This window comes from Haliotis cracherodii, unplaced genomic scaffold (assembly GCF_022045235.1).
Source record: "Haliotis cracherodii isolate W230 unplaced genomic scaffold, xgHalCrac1.p SCAF_10, whole genome shotgun sequence".
Taxonomy (NCBI): Eukaryota; Metazoa; Mollusca; class Gastropoda; order Lepetellida; family Haliotidae; genus Haliotis; species Haliotis cracherodii.
The window spans coordinates 58882270-58908049 of NW_027266265.1; the positions used below are offsets into that span (position 1 = coordinate 58882270).

Here is a 25780-nt window from a genome sequence, read left to right on the forward strand (position 1 = left end):
GTTAGTGACATGAGTTGAGACATGGTGCCATGTGGGTCACTCACAGTTCCACCCTTCATCCAGCATGTGCTGATAGTTAGTGACATGAGTTGAGACATGGTTCCATGTGGGTCACTCACAGTTCCACCCTTCATCCAGCATGTGCTGATAGTTAGTGACATGAGTTGAGACATGGTTCCATGTGGGTCACTCACAGTTCCACCCTTCATCCAGCATGTGCTGATAGTGACATGAGTTGAGACATGGTGCCATGTGGGTCACTCACAGTTCCACCCTTCATCCAGCATGTGCTGATAGTTAGTGACATGAGTTGAGACATGGTGCCATGTGGGTCACTCACGGTTCCACCCTTCATCCAGCATGTGCTGATAGTGACATGAGTTGAGACATGGTGCCATGTGGGTCACTCACGGTTCCACCCTTCATCCAGCATGTGCTGATAGTTAGTGACATGAGTTGAGACATGGTGCCATGTGGGTCACTCACGGTTCCGCCCTTCATCCAGCATGTGCTGATAGTGACATGAGTTGAGACATGGTTCCATGTGGGTCACTCACAGTTCCACCCTTCATCCAGCATGTGCTGATAGTGACATGAGTTGAGACATGGTTCCATGTGGGTCACTCACAGTTCCACCCTTCATCCAGCATGTGCTGATAGTTAGTGACATGAGTTGAGACATGGTGCCATATGGGTCACTCACGGTTCCACCCTTCATCCAGCATGTGCTGATAGTTAGTGACATGAGTTGAGACATGGTGCCTTTTGGGTCACTCACGGTTCCACCCTTCATCCAGCATGTGCTGATAGTTAGTGACATGAGTTGAGACATGGTGCCATGTGGGTCACTCACAGTTCCACCCTTCATCCAGCATGTGCTGATAGTTAGTGACATGAGTTGAGACATGGTTCCATGTGGGTCACTCACAGTTCCACCCTTCATCCAGCATGTGCTGATAGTTAGTGACATGAGTTGAGACATGGTTCCATGTGGGTCACTCACAGTTCCACCCTTCATCCAGCATGTGCTGATAGTGACATGAGTTGAGACATGGTGCCATGTGGGTCACTCACAGTTCCACCCTTCATCCAGCATGTGCTGATAGTTAGTGACATGAGTTGAGACATGGTGCCATGTGGGTCACTCACGGTTCCACCCTTCATCCAGCATGTGCTGATAGTGACATGAGTTGAGACATGGTGCCATGTGGGTCACTCACGGTTCCACCCTTCATCCAGCATGTGCTGATAGTTAGTGACACGAGTTGAGACATGGTGCCATGTGGGTCACTCACGGTTCCGCCCTTCATCCAGCATGTGCTGATAGTGACATGAGTTGAGACATGGTTCCATGTGGGTCACTCACAGTTCCACCCTTCATCCAGCATGTGCTGATAGTGACATGAGTTGAGACATGGTTCCATGTGGGTCACTCACAGTTCCACCCTTCATCCAGCATGTGCTGATAGTTAGTGACATGAGTTGAGACATGGTGCCATGTGGGTCACTCACAGTTCCACCCTTCATCCAGCATGTGCTGATAGTTAGTGACATGAGTTGAGACATGGTGCCATGTGGGTCACTCACAGTTCCGCCCTTCATCCAGTATGTGCTGATAGTTAGTGACATGAGTTGAGACATGGTGCCATGTGGGTCACTCACGGTTCCACCCTTCATCCAGCATGTGCTGATAGTTGGCGCCTAGTGTACATGGAAGTAGGTTGCAGACAGAGTTGGACTTACCAAGGGCTCCTTTTTAGTTATTCATTTGCGTGTGTAAACCCATCTGAGAATGTGCTTCTGATGCTCTGTGTTTTGTTTGTGACGTGAAGTAAAGTTCACCAGAAGCTGGGTCAGCCGTTTTATACATTATCCACAGACTTTTGATAGATGTACATAATTGTGACTTCTATATTATCTTATATATTGTGCACACTTATTAAACATATCCCTTGTAAAATATTTCTTTGTTCTTATTGCACGTGATATTGCATGTTTATCGCATGACTGTTGGTCCATCCAGGTAGTCCTTGCATCCATGTTGACTGTGTGAGACTCTAGACTGGGTGCTGTTTGCAGTATATCCTGGAACCTTGTTCTCTGTCTTCCTTTGAACATTCAGATGTTCAAACAAACAGTGGCTGTAATTTATTTGCCGGTTGAAAGCCTACTGGAAGTTGTGTATACAACATGTACATGAGGTCATGTGGCCGTGAAATAAGATCCAATACTCATGTACACGAGGTCATGTTGCCGTGAAATAGGATCCGATACTCATGTACACGAGGTCATGTGGCCATGAAATAGGATCCGATACTCATGTACATGAGGTCATATGGCCATGAAATAGGATCCGATATTCATGTACATGAGGTCATATGGCCATGAAATAGGATCCGATATTCATGTACATGAGGTCATATGGCCATGAAATAGGATCCGATACTCATGTACATGAGGTCATATGGCAATGAAATAGGATCCGATACTCATGTACATGAGGTCATATGGCAATGAAATAGGATCCGATACTTATGTACATGAGGTCATGTGGCCGTGAAATTGGGTCTGAAACTCATGTACATGAAGTCATGTGGCCGTGAAATAGGATCCGATACTTATGTACACAAGGTCATGTGGCTGTGAAATAGGATCCGATACTTATGTACTTGAGGTCATGTGGCCATGAAATAAGATCCGATACTCATGTCATGAGGTCATGTGGCCATGAAATAGGATCCGATACTCATGTCATGAGGTCATATGGCCATGAAATAGGATCCGATACTCATGTACATGAGGTCATATGGCCATGAAATAAGATCCGATACTCATGTCATGAGGTCATATGGCCATGAAATAGGATCCGATACTCATGTCATGAGGTCATATGGCCATGAAATAGGATCCGATACTCATGTACATGAGGTCATATGGCCATGAAATAAGATCCGATACTCATGTCATGAGGTCATATGGCCATGAAATAGGATCCGATACTCATGTCATGAGGTCATATGGCCATGAAATAGGATCCGATATTCATGTACATGAGGTCATATGGCCATGAAATAGGATCCGATATTCATGTACATGAGGTCATATGGCCATGAAATAGGATCCGATACTCATGTACATGAGGTCATATGGCAATGAAATAGGATCCGATACTCATGTACATGAGGTCATATGGCAATGAAATAGGATCCGATACTTATGTACATGAGGTCATGTGGCCGTGAAATTGGGTCTGAAACTCATGTACATGAAGTCATGTGGCCGTGAAATAGGATCCGATACTTATGTACACAAGGTCATGTGGCTGTGAAATAGGATCCGATACTTATGTACTTGAGGTCATGTGGCCATGAAATAAGATCCGATACTCATGTCATGAGGTCATGTGGCCATGAAATAGGATCCGATACTCATGTACATGAGGTCTTGAGGCCATGAAATAAGATCCAATACTCATGTCATGAGGTCATGTGGCCATGAAATAGGATCCGATACTCATGTCATGAGGTCATATGGCCATGAAATAGCATCCGATACTCATGTACATGAGGTCATATGGCCATGAAATAAGATCCGATACTCATGTCATGAGGTCATATGGCCATGAAATAGGATCCGATACTCATGTCATGAGGTCATATGGCCATGAAATAGGATCCGATACTCATGTACATGAGGTCATATGGCCATGAAATAAGATCCGATACTCATGTCATGAGGTCATATGGCCATGAAATAGGATCCGATACTCATGTCATGAGGTCATATGGCCATGAAATAGGATCCGATACTCATGTCATGAGGTCATATGGCCATGAAATAGGATCCGATACTCATGTCATGAGGTCATATGGCCGTGAAATAGGATCCGATACTCATGTACACAAGGTCATGTGGCTGTCATATGGCAATGAAATAGGATCCGATACTTATGTCATGAGGTCATATGGCCGTGAAATAGGATCCGATACTCATGTACACAAGGTCATGTGGCTGTCATATGGCAATGAAATAGGATCCGATACTCATGTCATGAGGTCATATGGCCGTGAAATAGGATCCGATACTCATGTCATGAGGTCATATGGCCGTGAAATAGGATCCGATACTCATGTACACAAGGTCATGTGGCTGTCATATGGCAATGAAATAGGATCCGATACTTATGTCATGAGGTCATATGGCCGTGAAATAGGATCCGATACTCATGTACACAAGGTCATGTGGCTGCAATAAAGTTGTCCAAATATGTTAAAAACATATATAATTCCATATACTTCAAGTTCAAGTCAGCACAATATAGGTATAGTGCCATCAGTAGATCACACCTGCTCCATCAGTAGATCACACCTGCTCCATCAGTAGATCACACCTGCTCCATCAGTAGATAATACCTGCTCCATCAGTAGATCACACCTGCATCATCAGTAGATCACACCTGCTCCATCAGTAGATCACACCTGCTCCATCAATAGATCACACCTGTCATCAGTAGATCACACCTGTGTCGTTAGTAGATCACACCTGGTCCATCAGTAGATCACACCTGTGTCATCAGTAGATCACACCTGCTCCATCAGTAGATCACACCTGTGTCATCAGTAGATCATACCTGCACCATCAGTAGATCATCAGTGCCATCAGTAGATCACTCCTGCTACATCGGTAGATCACACCTGCTCCATCAGTAGATCACACCTGCTCCATCAGTAGATCACACCTACGTCATCAGTAGATCACACCTGCTCCATCAGTAGATCACTCCTGCAACATCGGTAGATCACACCTGTGTCATCAATAGATCACACCTGCTCCATCAGTAGATCACACCTGTGTCATCAGTAGATCACACCTGCTCCATCAGTAGATCACACCTGTGTCATCAGTAGATCATACCTGCACCATCAGTAGATCATCAGTGCCATCAGTAGATCACACCTGCTCCATCAGTAGATCACTCCTGCAACATTGGTAGATCACACCTGGTCCATCAGTAGATCACACCTGCTCCATCAGTAGATCACACCTATGTCATCAGTAGATCACACCTGCTCCATCAGTAGATCACTCCTGCACCATCAGTAGATCATACCTACTCTATCAGTAGATCACACCTGTGTCATCAGTAGATCACTCCTGCTCCATCAGTAGATCACACCTACGTCATCAGTAGATCACTCCTGCACCATCAGTAGATCACACCTGCTCCATCAGTAGATCACACCTGCATCATCAGTAGATCACTCCTGCTCCATCAGTAGATCACGCCTGCTCCATCAGTAGATCACACCTGCTCCATCAGTAGATCACACCTGCTCCATCAGTAGATCACAGCTGCTCCATCAGTAGATCACTCCTGCGCCATCAGTAGATCACTCCCGCTCCATCAGTAGATCACTCTTGCTCCATCAGTAGATCACAGCTGCTCCATCAGTAGATCACTCCTGCGCCATCAGTAGATCACGCCTGCGTCATCAAAAGATCACTCCTGCGACATTAGTAGATCACTCCTGCGACATTAGTAGATCACACCTGCGACATTAGTAGATCACACCTGCTCCATCAGTAGATCACACCTGCGCCATCAGTACCTGTTTGTTATCAAAGGGATTTAAAAATAATACCGCCTCTCCCGGGCATAGTGGGATAATACCAGGCATAGTGGGACAATACCGCACCTCCCGGGCATAGTGGGATAATACTTACCTCCCGGGCATAGTGGGATAATACCGGGAATAGTGGGATAATATCGCACCTCCCGGGCATAGTGGGATAATACCGGGCATAGTGGGATAATACCGCACCTCCCGGGCACAGTGGGATAATACCGGGCATAGCTGGATAATACCGCACCTCCCGGGCACAGTGGGATAATACCGGGCATAGTGGGATAATACCGCACCTACCGGGCATAGTGGGATAATACTCACCCCCCGGGCATAGTGGGATAATACCGGGCATAGTGGGATAATACCGCACCTCCCGGGCATAGTGGGATAATACCGCACCTCCCGGGCACAGTGGGATAATACTTACCTCCCGGGCATAGTGGGATAATACTGGGCATAGCGGGATAATATCGCACCTCCCGGGCATAGTGGGATAATACCGCACCTCCCGGGCATAGTGGAATAATACCGCACCTCCCGGGCATAGTGGGATAATACTTACCTCCCGGGCATAGTGGGATAATGCCGGGCATAGTGGGATAATATCGCACCTCCTGGGCATAGTGGGATAATACCGAGCATAGTGGGATAAAATTCACCTCCCGGGCATAGTGGGATAATACCGCACCTCCCGGGCACAGTGGGATAATACCGCACCTCCCGGGCACAGTGGGATAATATCGCATCCCCCGGGCATAGTGGGATAATACCGCACCTCCCGGGCATAGTGGGATAATACCGCACCTCCCGGGCATAGTGGGATAATATCGCACCTCCTGGGCATAGTGGGATAATACCGAGCATAGTGGGATAATACTCACCTCCCGGGCACAGTGGGATAATACCGAGCATAGTGGGATAAAATTCACCTCCCGGGCATAGTGGGATAATACCGCACCTCCCGGGCACAGTGGGATAATACCGCACCTCCCGGGCACAGTGGGATAATATCGCATCCCCCGGGCATAGTGGGATAATACCGCACCTCCCGGGCACAGTGGGATAATACCGCACCTCCCGGGCACAGTGGGATAATACCTCACCTCCCGGGCACAGTGGGATAATACTCACCTCCCGGGCACAGTGGGATAATACCGGGCATAGTGGGATAATATCGCACCTCCCGGGCATAGTGGGATAATACCGCACCTCCCGGGCACAGTGGGATAATACCGCACCTCCCGGGCACAGTGGGATAATATCGCATCCCCCGGGCATAGTGGGATAATATCGCACCTCCCGGGCATAGTGGGATAATACCTCACCTCCCGGGCACAGTGGGATAATACCGCACCTCCCAGGCACAGTGGGATAATACTCACCTCCCGGGCACAGTGGGATAATACCGGGCATAGTGGGATAATATCGCACCTCCCGGGCATAGTGGGATAATACCGCACCTCCCGGGCACAGTGGGATAAAACCGCACCCCCCGGGCACAGTGGGATAATACCGCACCCCCCGGGCATACTGGGATAGTACCGCACCCCACGGTGAGGTGAGGTGAGGTGAAATAGGGTTTGACGTCGCGTTCAAGATTATTGCACTTATATAGCGACGTGCATGCACTTGTGTGTGTGGCTGCTTGTACTAGTCCGGACTGATGCCGATTTTATAGTGCTACCCCACTGAGATACCATGGCGCAGTTTAACATGAATACCCCACTCAGACACAGTATACTGACTCCGAGCCGACCAGTCCTAGTCTTAGCCCCTTAATGCCGAGCGTCAGACAGGGTAACAAGTACCATGTTTTAACGTCTTTTGGTATGACCCGGCCGAGGATCGAACCCCCAACACCAGAATGAAAGGGTCTGTGTTGTCAATACTATGTTGATGTTTTGGTGGAAATGCAGCGGACGTGTGTGTGGTTTCAGTTGAGTTTTATGCTCCTGATCTTTCTGAAAGTGAGATCTTGTATCAATTACTGATGTAAACGAGTCTCTTCGTTGTCCTTTGTGACACCGACTGGGCATGTTCCTGGTGATGGCTGCAACCCTGTGATGTCAATAATGATCAACACGTGACGGAAACCGTTATATTGTACGGGCCAACTGTACAGCATCCAGTAGATTTATAGACCCGTGAAGATCCGGGGTATAGAATAGGTCTTCAGCAACCCATGCTTGCCGTAAAAGGCGACTATGCTTGTCGTAACAGGCGTCTAACGGGTTCGGGTGGTCAGGCTCGCTGACTTGGTTGATGCTTGTCATCGTATCCCAATTGCGTGGATTGATGCTCATGACATTAATCACTGGATTGTCTGGTCCAGACTCGATTATTTACAGACCGCCGTCATGGAATATTGCTGAGTGCGGCGTTAAACAACAAACCAACCATCCACCCATCCAATCCCGGACTGCCCAAACCCTCAACGGTCACGCGACTTCACGGAAACTGTCTTTGCACTGCATGATTCAGTGTTCAGGTGTCTTGTGAGCACAACCATGCCTTAATGTTTTTAATAGAGATTTTGGCCAAAGCAACAGATACAGTCTATTGATAGTTTTATAACAGAGTTTAAAACACGACACAAATGTATATGAACAAGATCGGCATGCCTCACTAACAGGTGGTTCTGTAACACTCACCTACTCATTGTTAAAGACGTATTTCTATGTGGGGCCCTATATAAATAGTATTACAGTACGTAGGTTTTCGTCCAGTGTAAGCTCAGTTCTGTTGCAGTTCCTATCAATTGTACATAGAAACAAGAAATAATCTGTGAAGTGTGTAACTGTAGATAGTGTAGAAAATGAGTTTAACGTTTTTCTTGTTTGTGAGGCTTATGCAGATATGCGTCAAATGTATCTTCACGATAAATACTATGTACATTCCACTTTACGGAAATATATAATAATAATGTCCGTTGATAACAACGGAATTATCAGATATTTGACTATGTTTGTATTTCAAGCAACGCAATTCACTCACTCACTACTATTGCATAAATTTCTTTTCCAGTATCAACTTTTATTCAATTCTTCTCCGTCTTTCTCAACTTGCCTATTGGTTCGGAGAGACTGTCGTATAATCATTTATGGAAAGTTGCGAGTGCACTCTCACACCCAGAGTTCGTTGTTGGCCAAGTCATCTGTGCGCCGGAGTGTGATGCGCACATGTATCTGCTTGTGGTGACGAATGTACTGCATCATCTCGGTTATCTCCCCGGAAGTGAACTTTCACGTGGTCAACTATGGCGGCAAGAAGAAGTAAACAAATGCTGCCATCTATTTGAAAATCGACATGGACAAGACGGATACATGACAAGAATCATTAATATTTGCAGTTGACGATGTCTGCAATCGAATGAACGTCTGAAGTAGTGTGATGTGTTATCTTGTCATCACGGTAAGGTGTGGTTTGATCTGCGTTCATCTATGGTTACTTTCGTTTTCGTCGATCTAACTTTACAGCTGATTTAGACTAAGACTACTTCCTGGAAGTTCAGTGACGTCATTAAAGTTTCTTGGTACTGTGCACTAGTAGTGCATATATGTGCATTGCCAAGCTTCCCGGTCGTCAGCTCTGTTACAAGTACGTCTGTGGTTATTTCCCATTTACCCCGTGTGTCCGTCTTTCAGTCAAGTGGAGACCCGACCCATCAATCTCCACCCAGACGACAACTAATTGTGTCAAATGTCTTTTATAGGTGGGTGACTGTTACCAGATTATTGATCTGCACAATCATGGGTCATGTCATGATTTAATTGACAGGGGGTTGGGCTCTTGAATAATGTTTCTGAGAAAGATTTCGCCTACACCAGGAACATTCAGGGCTGGGATATTATTGTTAGTTTTCTGTTTTGTTTCAGTGGAAGGGGAGTGGGTGTAAAGACTCTCACCTCACCCTGTTGAAAACATGTTGAGAACTTGAGAGGAGTTGTGTGAACAACATCCAGAAGGTAAGTATGTTGTTTTGATGGATCTGTATGATGAGTTACTTTTGATATGAACTTATCACGACCAACCCACCCCACTCCTCTGAAAAAAACACCATTTAAGTTTTTGTCCCTGTATATGACTATTTTGGGCCATGTTGGTGGTATGAGCTTACGTCATGTATGTTCATCAATCTAAAATTTTAGTCTCTCTGTCTGCTTCGAAACTACTGTTGAAACTGGTTATCACGAACACTGTTATCTCGAATGTATCATAATCTTGAACCTATCCTCGGGTCCTGACTGCCTCAATATATTTCTATCATGCCTCATTATCTTAAATGCCCAGATACCTTGAAGTTAAAAAACGGTCCCATAGAATTGATTTCGCGACATGTAGCACAAGTCTCTAATACGAACTCATGTTTTCATTTTAAGATGGCTGCTGGAATAAACATGATGAAGAAGGAAATAGCTAATTGACAATGATAATTTTCATTATCATTGCAGTGATGGTAAAAGCACATTGACCATGTTTATTTCTAGAATGTCCCGTCAACCAGAGAGAGAGCAGCTGAAGCAGGCTGTCCGCGATGTCCTTCGGGATAACCCACGCGGAATCAAGAGGGAGCATTTGTGGAACTTCACAGCCAAAAAACTTGGAAGGTCGCCCAGTGCAAGTGACTATGGTGTTGGGAAAATGTCACAGATGTTCCCCTTTGTTCAACACCTCTACCTGGAATTCAAGGAAGGGAAAGATATCTTCATCAAACTGAGACCTGTTGGTGCAGATGCTGAGGTCATATCAAGTGATGAAGATGACTTTCCTTCATTGCTCTCGAGTCGAGTAACTAAAGCAAAACCAAGCAAATCGACAGCATCCCTTTCATCCCGAGACAGCAAGGGCTCATCAAGGAATACCCCAAAGCAAAGTGCATCATCTGATTCCTTCCTATCCCTGGATGTGTCAGGGTCCAGCTGGTCGTCTGAGGGGCCGTCCAGACAGGAGATGCTGGACGAGCTTAAAGATCAACTTGTGAAACTGTTGAAAAAGAAAGGCAAGGTACTGAAGCTGCAGTTATGGGGGCACTTTCAGCGTGAATATCACGTCACACCAAAAGGATCAGATTATGGTGTCAACAAAATGGCTGATGTGATTCAAAAGTTCACAGATGTCATTGAAGAGCGGCGGATTGATGGTGAAAATTATTTACTGCTCAGACAAACAAGACCGAAAGTTAAGGACACAAACATGACATGGGGTCAGGGTGCTGCAGCCAAGTCAGCCCCAGCTGTTGGCAGGACGTCCCAGCAGAGAACAGCCCCAGCTGTTGGCAGGACGTCCCAGCAGAGAACAGCCCCAGGCATTGGCAGGACATCCCAGCAAACAGTCTTGTCGTCTTCTGATGATTCTTCCGACACTGACAGTGATTGTGTAGTCGATGAAAGAAAAACATTTGTACGCTCAAAGGGAAAGTCTGAAACAGATTCTCAGCATGAGTTTGACAAGCTTGCACAGGAGATTCAGTCAGGCAGGATGCATAGGAATCTTGTTGACATGGTGTTGGGCGGTCCCAGCACGCAGGGTATGAGGCCACCACAACCTCTCCAACCTCTCATGCCTGCACCACTCCAACCCCTCAAGCCTCCAGCCCTCAACTTCTTTCAACCTGTAGTTCCAGCTCAGTTCCAGCGGGTGACTCCACCTCAGATTGTAGGGCCTGTAGTTCCTGCTCAGCATCTCTCACAGATGGGTCTGCCTGCGGCTGCTGTTTCTGCTGCTGCTGCACACAACATGTCCAGGCATCCAGCTCCTCACGCATCAAGGTCCAGTTCCCGGGGGAGTGATGACGATTCCCACGGGCGAAGACAAGGCTCTGAACCTCGATCTTACAAGCCAGGGGCTTCCTCCAGACTTGAAAGGAGAGAGGTCAATGTCACTCCAGTTCCTTGCAGCCGAGGTCCGCCATCCAAGGATCAGATTGAAGCTGTTGCAAAAGATTGCATAGCAATCCTAGCTGATGCCAATGAGCACGTGTCAGTGGAGAGGATAGAGAAGCTACTCTGTCAGAGGTTCAATATCAGGACGATTCGTGATCTTGGTTCTGTTCGCTATGTGGATCAGATCAGTGCTGTCAACGAACACAATCGCCTCCTTTGTAAAGTCAACATGTATGTTCAAGCCTTTGTCAAAGCAAGATCTGTCTGCACAATGTTTGAACTGTCAGAGTGTCTGAGGGAATTCACCAAAGACCGGGATGACTTCGAGACCCTGAAGCTGGGCCCCCTCCAGCGCCTCCCGGTCGTGTACGACATGTTCAAGTTCCCGTGTGACGAGGAGATCCCGGACATCACCACCATGGACATGCTGGAGCACCTGCGTGACTACCTGTCCAAGAACAACAAGTGGATGGAGCGTGTGGAGATGGAGCCGGTGATGACCTACCTGATGGAGGCCTACAACTTCAACACCGCGTACCAGCTCGGCATCAGGATCCGCAGCCTGCCCCTCGCTGTGCAGGTCAGTCTCTGGTTACCATAGTTACAGACTTTACGTTCCAAACATATGTGGTTAACCCTCACTTTTTAACGTTCTGGTGCATGTGGTGTAAGATGTTTACATCTAACCATGAATCCACCTCTTCCCCAGTTGGGGGCACGGGTGGCCCAGTCGTCTAAGGCGCCGCGATTAGCTGTGCAGAGTTGCGTCCCTTGCACACGCCAGAAACCCATGATTGTGGTTTCGAATCCTGGTTCCCCCCGATTATGTTTCTAGGTTTGTCAGCACCATACCCATGGTTGTGGATTTCACCGAAATGGTAAACGTCTGAGACCTGCATCACTTCGGGCTTTCCTCCCACATTAAGCTGACACGCCACGATTTAACTGGAATACTGTTAAAAGAGGCGTTAAACCCAACTCACTCACTCACTCTTCCCCAGTTCCCGGGCCCTTGAAAACCTGAAATGTCTAAATGCAGGTGATTAACGTTTTTAAAGAAACATAATGAATTTGTATTATTTTTTTTAGGTGGAAATCATGTTTTAAGTACATAATTTACCGCAGATTTTTTTAATTTTAGCCGTTCGTTGAACAGTCCCATATACTGGTTCATAATAACATCACTTTGTGGAATGGGCCCATGACCTAGTTTGTTTTGTTTCTTCATGGGTAGATGGTTTATAATAAGATGACTTTGTGGAAGAGGGCCCATATGTTTTGATGTTTATGATGTTATAGATGTTGAAGAAATCACAGCGTGATGCGGCTGGTACCAGACGGTCTGTCACGGAATCCTTCAAGGACAACTTCAAGAAGGAGCTGGCGGCAGCATTCCAGAAGTTCCAGGCTGCCATTCTCCAGACAGGGGAGGATGGAGATTCTGAGGTCCGCGGACACTACCTTCGACTGAGACCGGAAATAGCCATCATGGAGATCTTCCAGAAGTTTCAGCTGCTGCTGTCCATCGACCAGCCAGAGACCAGGGCTCAGATGAAACGACATCGACAATTAGAGTCTTCGATAAATAGCTTTCTGTTGACGATGCGCGATGACCAAATGGCCAGTGCCCTGCTTCATCTAGCAATATGTATTGGAAACACGACCCTAGAGGAGTCGGCCATGGAACTGCTGGCACCTCCATCGCCTCCAAGTCAGGAGAGTGCATCAAGGGAAGACAACTCTGCCACACGACAGCCACCATCAAAAGGTATGTAGGTGTATTGGGGTCATGACATGCAGAATAAGTCAACCGTTTATGATGATGTTGATGTTATGGATGTAGTCTTCCCGTAATGTGAGATGTGTTAGACAGCTTTAAAAAGTACACCAAGCGTTGTCGGATTTTCCAAGATATCAGTAGTCTCAATTAACATGGTAAATGTGGGGTGTGTATGTTTAAAGCGACTGTGATGTGTATATTTACAGCGACTGTATTAGACAACTTGAAGAAGTACATCGAGCGTTGTCTGGCCCACGGCTCACTGAGTCTGGTTCATCTTGATCGAATCGAGGAGAAGCTACTGGAGGAGTTTGCGTACCCTGACTTCAAGATGATGGGCTTTGGCCGCTTCCTGCACTTTCTGTTGACAGATCCAACAGCTAAAGCTGTAAGTAGACTCTACATGTATGCCAGGGTGGTAACAGATCCAACAGCTAAAGCTGTAAGTAGACTCTACATGTATGCCAGGGTGGTAACAGATCCAACAGCTAAAGCTGTAAGTAGACTCTACATGTATGCCAGGGTGGTAACAGATCCAACAGCTAAAGCTGAAAGTAGACTCTACATGTATGCCAGGGTGGTAACAGATCCAACAGCTAAAGCTGTAAGTAGACTCTACATGTATGCCAGGGTGGTAACAGATCCAACAGCTAAAGCTGAAAGTAGACTCTACATGTATGCCAGGGGTGGTAACAGATCCAACAGCTAAAGCTGTAAGTAGACTCTACATGTATGCCAGGGTGGTAACAGATCCAACAGCTAAAGCTGAAAGTAGACTCTACATGTATGCCAGGGTAGTAACAGATCCAACAGCTGAAGCTGAAAGTAGACTCTACATGTATGCCAGGGTAGTAACAGATCCAACAGCTGAAGCTGAAAGTAGACTCCACATGTATGCCAGGTGGGTAACAGATCCAACAGCTAAAGCTGTAAGTAGACTCTACATGTATGCCAGGGTGGTAACAGATCCAACAGCTGAAGCTGTAAGTAGACTCTACATGTATGCCAGGGGTGGTAACAGATCCAACAGCGGAGATGTCAGTTAGCTCACCTGGCTATCATCTGTCCCAGGGTCCTGTGCAAACGCAGCATTCTTTTAACTACCAGCGAAATTTGTGATTCGCCAGATTGTAATGTTCCGCCTTCGAATATAATTTATGAGTTGATGGGAAACTATCCTGGAGTTGTAGGCATGACAGAAACAGTCGATGGTCACTTCACAACAGATTTATCCAAGGGTACACGAGCATATAAACTTTTATGAACTCTCTAGAACTCTATTCTGGTCGAGAAACACCCCATGGATAATCACTGGAGGTGGGTTGTGTTACAGATGTTGGACGAGGCTGGAGGGACTGTGTTTGGATCCTCTGGCAGAGGAACGGAAAATGAGACTGGATTTCGACCGCAGATGACCGATGTTCTTGAAATGGTGCAGCAGTGTCGCAGTGCAGGTTTCAGTCAGGTGGGTGTCTACCCCAGACATTGATGCATGTTTCAGTCAGGTGGGTGTCTACACCAGACATTGATACATGTTTCAGTCAGGTGGGTGTCTACCCCAGACATTGATACATGTTTCAGTCAGGTGGGTGTCTACACCAGACATTGATACGTGTTTCAGTCAGGTTGGTGTCTACACCAGACATTGATGCATGTTTCAGTCAGGTGGGTGTCTACACCAGACATTGATACATGTTTCAGTCAGGTGGGTGTCTACACCAGACATTGATGCATGTTTCAGTCAGGTGGGTGTCTACACCAGACAATGATGCATGTTTCAGTCTGGTGGGTGTCTACCCCAGACATTGATACATGTTTCAGTCAGGTGGGTGTCTACCCCAGACATTGATACATGTTTCAGACAGGTAGGTGTCTACCCCAGACATTGATACATGTTTCAGTCAGGTAGGTGTCTACCCCAGACATTGATACATGTTTCAGTCAGGTAGGTGTCTACACCAGACATTGATACATGATTCAGTCAGGTGGGTGTCTACACCAGACATTGATGCATGTTTCAGTCAGGTAGGTGTCTACACCAGACATTGATGCATGTTTCAGTCAGGTAGGTGTCTACACCAGACATTGATACATGATTCAGTCAGGTGGGTGTCTACACCAGACATTGATGCATGTTTCAGTCAGGTAGGTGTCTACACCAGACATTGATACATGATTCAGTCAGGTAAGTGTCTACACCAGACATCGATACGTGATTCAGTCAGGTGGGTGTCTACACCAGACATCGATACATGTTTCAGTCAGGTAAGTGTCTACACCAGACATTGATACATGATTCAGTCAGGTAAGTGTCTACACCAGACATCGATACGTGATTCATTCAGGTAGGTGTCTACACCAGACATTGATACGTGATAGTCCCAGATGTTTGGTTCGTGGTTTCAAATAACTTGTTGAAATGTAAGATGATGGGACCACTCTGATTTTTGCCTGTAGAATGACAAGATCGAGTCGGCGCTGAAAGACCAGTTTCAGCTGACGGATGTGAAGCAGCTGGGCTATGGAAACATCGGTCGCCTCATCATCGCCACGGACAAACCAGGGAAGCACAAGTCTGCTGAGCACCTGGTGTTGTATGAAGCGGCCATTGCCGGCCAAACAAGGTAGGCAATTTTACTTGGTGTGAGTTGGAAGGATATATCACGCTCAGTATGTAGGTTAACCCGTTGTCTAAACCCTCAGTATTGATTGACCCTCTCAGTGTAGATTACCCTTCTGATTGTAGGTTAACCCTTACAGTGTAGATTACCCTTCCGATTGTAGGTTAACCCTTACAGTGTAGATTACCCTTCTGATTGTAGGTTAACCCTTACAGTGTAGATTACCCTTCTGATTGTAGGTTAACCCTTACAGTGTTGATTACCCTTCTGATTGTAGGTTAACCCTTACAGTGTAGATTACCCTTCTGATTGTAGGTTAACCCTTACAGTGTAGATTACCCTTCTGATTGTAGGTTAACTCTTACAGTGTAGATTACCCTTCTGATTGTAGGTTAACCCTTACAGTGTAGATTACCCTTCTGATTGTAGGTTAACCCTTACAGTGTAGATTACCCTTCTGATTGTAGGTTAACCCTTACAGTGTTGATTACCCTTCTGATTGTAGGTTAACCCTTACAGTGTAGAATACCCTTCTGATTGTAGGTTAACCCTTACAGTGTAGATTACCCTTCTGATTGTAGGTTAACCCTTATAGTTTAGATTACCCTTCTGATTGTAGGTTAGCCCTTACAGTGTAGATTACCCTTCTGATTGTAGGTTAACCCTTACAGTGTAGATTACCCTTCTGATTGTAGGTTAACCCTTACAGTGTAGATTACAATTCTGATTGTAGGTTAACCCTTACAGTGTAGATTTCAATTCTGATTGTAGGTTAACCCTTACAGTGCAGATTACCCTTCTGATTGTAGGTTAACCCTTACAGTGTAGATTACAATTCTGATTGTAGGTTAACCCTTACAGTGTAGATTACCCTTCTGATTGTAGGTTAACCCTTACAGTGCAGATTACCCTTCTGATTGTAGGTTAACCCTTACAGTGCAGATTACCCTTCTGATTGTAGGTTAATCCTTACAGTGCAGATTACCCTTCTGATTGTAGGTTAACCCTTACAGTGTAGATTACCCTTCCGATTGTAGGTTAACCCTTACAGTGTAGATTACCCTTCTGATTGTAGGTTAACCCTTACAGTGTAGATTACCTTTCTCATTGTAGGTTAACCCTTACAGTGTAGATTACCCTTCTGATTGTAGGTTAACCCTTACAGTGTAGATTACCCTTCTGATTGTAGGTTAACCCTTACAGTGTAGATTACCCTTCTGATTGTAGGTTAACCCTTACAGTGTAGATTACAATTCTGATTGTAGGTTAACCCTTACAGTGTAGATTACCCTTCTCATTGTAGGTTAACCCTTACAGTGTAGATTACTCGATCAGTGAAGGTTGTATGTTAGTTTTGAAAGTCACAGGTTTCTTGTCATAACCTTAATGTTAGAAATTGAAGAACTTGTCATGTCCCTCAGTTAAAATGTTGCAGAAACCTCAGTGACCTCAATAATGTTATTGATGCTTGCGTGGTATTTGTTAGGGTGTAGTGGTCATGGCTAGATGTTTGATTCGTGTGTGGTATTTATGTCCAGCCACAGAGGTGAGGTGAAGGTCGGTATTCTTGGTCACCGGACGCGGGAGCACGCCCTGGCGTGTCTACACAACTGCCCCCTGCTGGCTGACCTGGCGGAGTGGAGTCACTGGGACATGGTGTTCCTGCCCCAGCTTGGCAAACTCAAGGATTTCCTCCACAAATACGGCGGCGTCACGTCTCTCACTGTGGAAGGTACATGGAACCTCTTGTAATGTATGGTTTCCCGTGAAGGTCTGGGGTAGAATAGGTCTTAGCAAACCCACATGCTTACCATAAGAGGCAGACTAACTTTGTCGTAAGAGGCGACTTACGGGATCAAGTTGTCAGGCTCGCTGTCTTGCTTGATGCATGTCACCTTAAACCAGTTTCATTGATCGATGCTCATGATGTCAATCACTGGATTGTCATTTTCCTGAGGCAAGAGAGTTAACTGATTGTAACAGTCCAGTTTCGACACTTGCTGACCTAGGCTGAATTTCCAAGATCGACCTTAAGGCCACCAGAGGCTATTACAAGTTATTTCCCTTCTATGTCCCTCCTATTGACAAATCAGATTCCACAGCTCTTATCACTTGCACTTGCTTCAAACATAATGGCGACGTCAGTCAAGATGATCTGACTGATAATCGAGAACTATATTTTAATAAAACGGGTCTTGCCTTGCAAGGTGCATCAGATCATGTGAGCACCTTGATTAAAAACATGAAAATATTTGGAAAATATCTGCTGACACCGAGTTGGCGGTGCACATGCTCTATTTACACCATTATTTACAGACCACCATCATATAGCAGGAATGTTTTTGAGTGCAGCATTAAGAAAAACAGTGCTGTAGACGAATCAGTTTGTAATATTTTCTCATTGATCACGCAGAGGCAATATATGTTGCTGGTACTTGAGTTTGGCCCACAGATTATTGACTGCCTGACATTGCTTCATGGTTTCTATTTTAATTGGGTTTCACATTGGTTACAAATACTTTTTCACTCCCCATTCATCACTCTATTGGGTTTTTCCTAAAATGAGTAAGAATTTTGAGATTTAAAAAAAAAAGACATAATGTCTTAGATGTATATGACGGTTTATGCATCTGTTTCTGTACACAAGTTAATTGAAAGTAATTTGGTTTTGAATAGTTTTGGGGGGATATTTTACTCTGTTAGCTCTGTAGTTTGGTTAATATGACTTTGTTTGTCATGAAAGAATTGAGGGTCAAGGCCATAATACTTCCAACAAGAAAACATCATCTTGTGTTTTTTCAGGTGGCACAAAGAAGGTGACAACTGATGTTGTTGCCATGGAGACACAGCCTGGCAAGTTACTGAAGCTGGTGAGCCAGACATCACCTGAGAAGTTCCAGGAGGCACTGTCCCACCAGGATGTCCGAGGCACTTGCGGCCATCTTGTTTCCATGGTGATGATGAACAAGGGCATAGAGAACACTCCCACTGCACTGTTGGCCAATCACATGAAGACGGCCCTGTTCTCACTTCATGCCGCAAGTCAGACACCAGGTAACCATGGTAACATACCGTCAACAGTCACATCAGAGTTTTATTGATTTTGGTGCACTGTACATTATTCATTAGCCATTTACATGTTTCAGCAGATTGAACGTCTCTTGAAGGACATAATTAAATTTGTACATTTACATGGTCATCAAGGAATAATTACTGTATGTCCAGGTGGACCCCCCCACGCCGATGTCTCCGACCCAGCAGTGATGTTTGTCCTAGAGTGTCTGGTCAAGCTGCCACTCAGATTGTGTGTTGCCCTTGCAAACCAGGTGAGCTATCCTCACCATATAGGTGAGCTGTCTTTGTCAACCAGGTTACATAACCAGGTGAACTATCCTGTAGTGTCTGATGAAGCTCCCACTTAGGTTGTGTGTATCCCCCTTGCCAACCAGGTGAGCTATCATATAGTGTCAGGTGATGCTCCCACTCATGTTGTGTGTATTGTCCTTGCCAACCAGGTGAGCTATCCTGGAGCCTCTAGTGAAGCTCCAGTCAGGTTGTGTGTATCACCCTTGTAAACCAGATGAGCTATCCTGAAGTGTCTAGTGAAGCTCTGCTCTGCACTACATATCACCTTTGTCAACCAGGTGAGCTATCCTTGTAAGCCAGGTGAGCTATCCTTTTAAACCAGGTGAGTAATCCTGAATCACCGCTCAGGTTGCATATCACCTTTGCTAACCAGGTGAGCTATCTTTGTAAACCAGGTTAGCTATCCTTGTAAACCAGGTGAGTGATCCTGAAGTGTCTACTGAAGCTCCGCTCAGGTTGCATATCGCCTTTGCCAACCAAGTGAGTTATGCTTGTAAACCAGATGAGCTATCCTTGTAAACCAGGTCAGCTTTCCTTGTAAATCAGATGAACTACCCTGTAGTGTCAAGTAAAACTCCACTGAGGTTGTGAATATCACCTCTGCCAACCAGGTGAGCTATCCTTGTTTACCAGGTGAGCTATCCTGAAGTGTCTAGTGCAGCTCAGCTTAATTTGTGCATATTGCCTTTGCCAACCAGGTGAGCTATCCTTGTAAACCAGGTGAGCTATCCTGAAGTGTCTACTGAAGCTCAGCTTAGGTTGTGCGTGTCGCCTTTGCCAACCAGGTGAGCTCTCCTTGTAAACCAGGTGAGCTATCTTTGTAAACCAGGTGGGCTATCCTGTGGTGTTTAGTGAAGCTTCCCTGAGATTGTAAGTATTGCCCTTGTCAACCAGGTGACTTATCCTTGTAAACCAGGTGAGCTGTCCTTGTAAACCAGGTGAACTATCCTGTAGTGTCAAGTGAAGCTTTTGCCAAGCAGGTGACTGACAGTGTAAATGTGTGCTTGACCTCAACAGATGAACTTGCAGCTTCACATGAATAATGTAATGGTGCACTGTGGTCTTTGTGTGGTGGATTGGTGGTGAATGGTTCAGCATGATAATCATGCCAAAAGGTAAAACTGGTTTCATGGACAATATTTCATTCCATGATTTGTCCAATAGATCTTCCTGGAACCTCTGGGTCAGGTTGTTGGCGCCACCAAGTCCAAGATGCTGCTGTTGTCGGTGTGTCGTGACGACGGCTGCAGTGTGCAGCAGCTGGAGAAGCTGGGGTGTCTGTTGGGGGTTCAGGAGTGGACTGTCACCCTCATCAACAAGTGTCAGCCACCCCTGGACGCCGTCACTGAGGTGCTCTCTGCAGCTGACATCAAGGAGCTTAGAGAGCAGGGAGAGGAGCTGATAGTGGTGAGAAATAGTGGTGCTGATAGTGGTGGGAAATAGTGGAGCTGATAGTGGTGGGAAATAGTGGAGATGATAGTGGTGGGAAATAGTGGAGCTGATAGTGGTGGGAAATAGTGGAGATGATAGTGGTGGGAAATAGTGGAGGTGATAGTGGTGGGAAATAGTGGAGATGATAGTGGTGGGAAATAGTGGAGATGATAGTGGTGGGAAATAGTGGAGATGATAGTGGTGGGAAATAGTGGAGGTGATAGTGGTGGGAAATAGTGGAGATGATAGTGGTGGGAAATAGTGGAGGTGATAGTGGTGGGAATTAGTGGAGATGATAGTGGTGGGAAATAGTGGAGATGATAGTGATGGGAAATAGTGGTGCTGATAGTGGTGGGAAATAGTGGAGATGATAGTGGTGGGAAATAGTGGAGGTGATAGTGGTGGGAAATAGTGGAGATGATAGTGGTGGGAAATAGTGGAGATGATAGTGGTGGGAAATAGTGGAGATGATAGTGGTGGGAAATAGTGGAGGTGATAGTGGTGGGAAATAGTGGAGATGATAGTGGTGGGAAATAGTGGAGGTGATAGTGGTGGGAATTAGTGGAGATGATAGTGGTGGGAAATAGTGGAGGTGATAGTGGTGGGAATTAGTGGAGATGATAGTGGTGGGAAATAGTGGAGATGATAGTGATGGGAAATAGTGGAGGTGATAGTGCTGGGAAATAGTAGAGATGATAGTGGTGGGAAATAGTGGAGATGATAATGATGGGAAATAGTGGAGGTGATAGTGATGGGAAATAGTGTAGCGGATAGTGGTGGGAAATAGTGGAGATGATAGTTGTCGGAAATAGTGGAGGTAATAGTTGTGGAAAATAGTGGAGATGATAGTGAAGGAAATAGTGGAGGTGATAGTGGTGGGAAATAGTGTAACGGATAGTGGTGTGAAAAAGGGGATGTGATAGTGGTGGGATATACTGCAGGGATGGGGAGGTGAGAATTAATTAAGACAGCATCTGCCGACTGTTTCCAGGAGAGTGAGTTCGAGGAGGAATCAGACTCAGAGTCTGAGGCGGACACGGACGATCTGGACTCCATCTTGTCTGATGACAACCAGGAGGTACAGCCAGCTGCCAAGAAGGAGCCGGTTGGGACAGAGGAAGGGGTCACAGCGGAGACAGAGAAGGGGGTCACAGCGGAGACAGAGAAGGGGGTCACGGCGGAGACAGAGAAGGGGGTCACGGCGGAGACAGAGAAGGGGGTCACGGTCAGGAAGGACCAGGAGGCAAAGCCAGGGGAGGAGGCGGACATGACGGAAGGCGGTGGGGAAGACAGGAAAAAAGGTATGTACGAGCCGTATGTCTGACATTTTCACGTCTGCTTTTTGGGGATCATGGCTTCCTGCTTATGCTGCAATATCGGTCGGCACTGACCCATGTGGACTTGCACTGTCACATTATATTGTGTTGATGGTTACAGGAAGCTCAGATTCATGGGAGGAGGAAGAAGAGGATAAGCTGGAGGAAGGGCAGACAGCAGGAGATGACAATGACCCAAAGTTGAACAAATATCAGCTGATCATTGAGCAGATTCGGCGGGAGGAGTTCGGGATCGGCGTTGAGTTGAACGAGGATGGACAGCGGCTGATGAAGGTGCAGCAGGAGCGGCTTGGGCGGAGTCTGGACCGACTGTCTCGCGATCTGTACAGCAAGGACACCCACTTCGTGCTGGAGCTGGTACAGAATGCAGACGACAACGCCTACCCAGACAACATCCTGAATAATGAGAACGATCAGTGTCCGTCGGTGAAGTTCCGGATCGACTCCGATGGGGTGATGGTCCAGAACAATGAGAATGGTTTCCGGGAGAAGGATATCCGAGCTCTCTGTGATGTGGGCAGGAGCACCAAAGGCAAACACAAGTTCGGGTACATCGGTGAGTCATAGTACCCAGCATCTGGTCATGTACATCACTGTGAACATTTGGTAAGATCGTCACGTCACTGCCAGTAACTGTAATTTTGCAGTGATATTTTTACTCACTGACTAGGGAAGTATGTACAAGAGGTGTTCATTAAAGATTTCCCCTGACCCACTTCCGGTGGACCTAGTGGAATGAAACTTGGCATGGGTATTAGTCTTTCTCCACATAGGAACCACCAAGAGTTACACACTTCTCCCATCGTTTTATGCAACTATGGAGACGTCACTTGTAAAAGCCCTCATTTTGCGTCTCAAACCAGGACTTGACTTCAGAAATCAGTGTTTCATCATCCCTGAAACGTTTTCCCTTCAAAAATGACTTCATGGTTGGAAAGAGGTGGAAGTCAGATGGTGCAAGGTCAGGAGAGTAAGGAGGATGTGGAAGGATTTCATAACCACAGGACCGCGCTTCTGTCTGGGCAACATGAGAGTTGTGTACTGGAGCAGTGTCTTGCAGGAGACGGACACCCTTGGTCAGCATGCCACGCCTCTTAAGCTTGATAGCGTCCCACAATTTCCGCAGCAGTGAAGCATAATAAGCTCCTGTAATTGTGGTACCCTTTGCAAAGAAATCCATCATCACTACTCCATGCTGGTCCCAAAACACGGTGAGCATGACCTTGCCTGCAGAGGGTTGGACACGTGCCTTCTTTTGGGGTGGTGACTACACATGCTTCCATTGCATCGACTGAACATTAGTCTCAGGATCATAGTGATGGACCCATGTTTCATCCTGTGTGATAAGTCTGTCAAAAAAGTTTACCTGTTTTTTTTTGGCACATGTCCAAAAGATCCTTTGAGGAATTGACTTGTTCCTGCTTTTGGAAAGGTGTGAGCAACCTGGGAATCCATCGTGCAGACACCTTATGCATGTTCCAGTTGTCATGGATGATTTTTTCCACAGACCCTATACTGATCTTGACATCTTTTGCTAACTGGCGAACAGTTATACGTCGGTCTACCAAAATAGCGGTCTCCACTTGATGGATAGTGTCCTCATCAATGGCTGAATGGGGGCGACCAGGAATGGCAGCTGTTTCCACAGATGTCCGACCACTCTTGAACTGGCGATGCCAGTGTTTAACAACGTCATATGATGGGGCATCTTCCCCATAAGTTGCTTTCATGTCATCAAAAGTTTCTTTTGGTGTGCGACCTTTCAAATATAAAAACCTAATCACTGCTCGGTATTCTACTGGCTCCATTGTCACACCCTCCTTGATCATAACACCTGTAAAAGTGGTAAGATTAATAGTTCGGTGCTGCAAATTCAGACATAACCCATAGATACATGTATCACTACACATGTGAAACTTCAACCAAATATGATAACCCTTAGTGGTTTAGGGGAAATCTTTAATGAACACCCCTCCTACTTCCTTGAATCCATGTATGATGAGATCAGGGCTCATAGTGCTTGATAATCTCTTCACAGGACAGAAAGGAATTGGCTTCAAGTCGGTGTTCCGGGTAACAGACTGCCCTGAAGTTCACTCTAATGGCTTCCACATGAAGTTTGATGTGAAGAGTGGACCGACAGGCTACATTCTGCCGCACTGGGTGGAGGACGGGGAGGAACAGGCTCCGGATGAAAGGTGAGTTGTCATTGAACGAGGAGCAGACTCAGGATGAAAGGTGAGTTGTCATTGGACGAGGAGCAGATGCATGGTGAAGGGTGAGTTGTCATTGGACGAGGAGCAGATGCAGGGTGAAGGGTGAGTTGTCATTGGACGAGGAGCAGATGAAGGGTGAAGGGTGAGTTGTCATTGGACGAGGAGCAGACTCAGGATGAAAGGTGAGTTGTCATTGGACGAGGAGCAGATGCAGGGTGAAGGGTGAGTTGTCAGTGGTGCTCAGGTGGATGAGGAACAGGCCCAGGATGAAGGGTGAGTTGTCAGTGGCAACCAGGTGGACGAGGAACAGGCTCAGGGGGATGCATGAGTTTTCTGTTGACGAGGAACAGGTTCCGGATGAAAGGTGAGTTGTCATTGGACGAGGAACAGACTCAGAGTGAATGGTGAGTTATCTGTGGTGTCCTGTGATCCAGTGTTCAGCATGTGTGTGATCTGCTTGCAGCTGGACGACACGCATCTATCTGCCCCTGAAGGAGGAGATGAGTCTGCAGACGAGATCCCTGGCTGCCAGGTTTAATGACGTCCACCCCTCCTTGCTGCTGTTCCTGCATCGCCTGCGGCAGATCACCGTGGAGAACTTGGTGAGTACTGCACCAGACACAGCCAGACACAGGCAGACACAGCAAGACACAGGTAGACACAGGCAGATACAGCCAGACTCAGCCAGACACAAGCAGACACAGGCAGACACAAGCAGACAAAGGCAGACACAAGCAGACACAGTCAGACACAGCCAGACTCAGCCAGACACAGGCAGATACAGGCAGACTCAGCCAGACACAGCTAGACACAGTCAGATACAGCCTGACACAGGCAGACACAGCCAGACACAGTCAGACACAAGCAGACACAGTCAGACACAGCCAGACTCAGCCAGACACAGGCAGATACAGGCAGACTCAGGCAGACACAGCCAGACACAGGCAGACACAAGCAGACACAGTCAGACACAGCCAGACTCAGCCAGACACAAGAAGACACAGGCAGACACAGCCAGACTCAGCCAGACACAGGCAGATACAGGCAGACTCAGCCAGACACAGTCAGATACAGCCTGACACAATCAGACACAGCCAGACACAAGCAGACAGCCAGACACAATCAGACACAGCCGGACACAGGCAGACACAGCCAGACACAGGCAGACACAGCCAGACACAGGCAGACACAGCCAGACACAGCAAGACACAGGCAGACACAAGCAGACACAAGCAGACACAATCAGACACAGCCAGACACAGCCAGACACAGCCAGACACAAGCAGACACAGCCAGACATAGCCAGACACAGGCAGATACAGCCAGACACAGCCTGACACAGCCTGACACAAGTAGACACAGCCAGACACAGCCTGACACAGCCAGACACAGGCAGACACAGCCAGACACAGCCTGACACAAGTAGACACAGCCAGACACAGCCAGACACAGCCAGACACAGCCTGACATATGCAGATACAGGCAGACACTGGGGGGCACTGGGAGGGACTGGAAGGGAC

The 25780-nt window shown here is 46.6% G+C and overlaps 1 protein-coding gene across 6 annotated transcripts in view; it reads left to right on the plus strand.

Moving 5' to 3' along the window:
• The first annotated feature begins 8888 nt into the window (after positions 1-8888).
• The window catches only part of LOC139454588 (uncharacterized), a 53746-nt gene continuing 36854 nt past the window's right edge, over positions 8889-25780 (plus strand). For 2 of the 6 annotated variants that reach the window (XM_071236395.1, XM_071236397.1), the window contains exons 1-15: positions 9201-9339; positions 9503-9592; positions 10115-12089; positions 12809-13277; positions 13496-13677; positions 14623-14754; positions 15747-15913; positions 17449-17642; positions 18713-18964; positions 19136-19236; positions 20441-20683; positions 21699-22008; positions 22145-22600; positions 24083-24242; positions 24724-24862. In XM_071236395.1, coding sequence (XP_071092496.1) covers positions 10116-12089; positions 12809-13277; positions 13496-13677; positions 14623-14754; positions 15747-15913; positions 17449-17642; positions 18713-18964; positions 19136-19236; positions 20441-20683; positions 21699-22008; positions 22145-22600; positions 24083-24242; positions 24724-24862 — 4779 coding nt within the window. In that variant the 5' untranslated portion in view covers positions 9201-9339; positions 9503-9592; position 10115. Of the gene's footprint in view, positions 9039-9200; positions 9340-9502; positions 9593-10100; positions 12090-12808; positions 13278-13495; positions 13678-14204; positions 14219-14622; positions 14755-15746; positions 15914-17448; positions 17643-18712; positions 18965-19135; positions 19237-20440; positions 20684-21698; positions 22009-22144; positions 22601-24082; positions 24243-24723; positions 24863-25780 lie in introns of those variants that run through there. The other 4 variants (XM_071236396.1, XM_071236398.1, XM_071236394.1 and 1 more) reach the window with 4 other exon arrangements.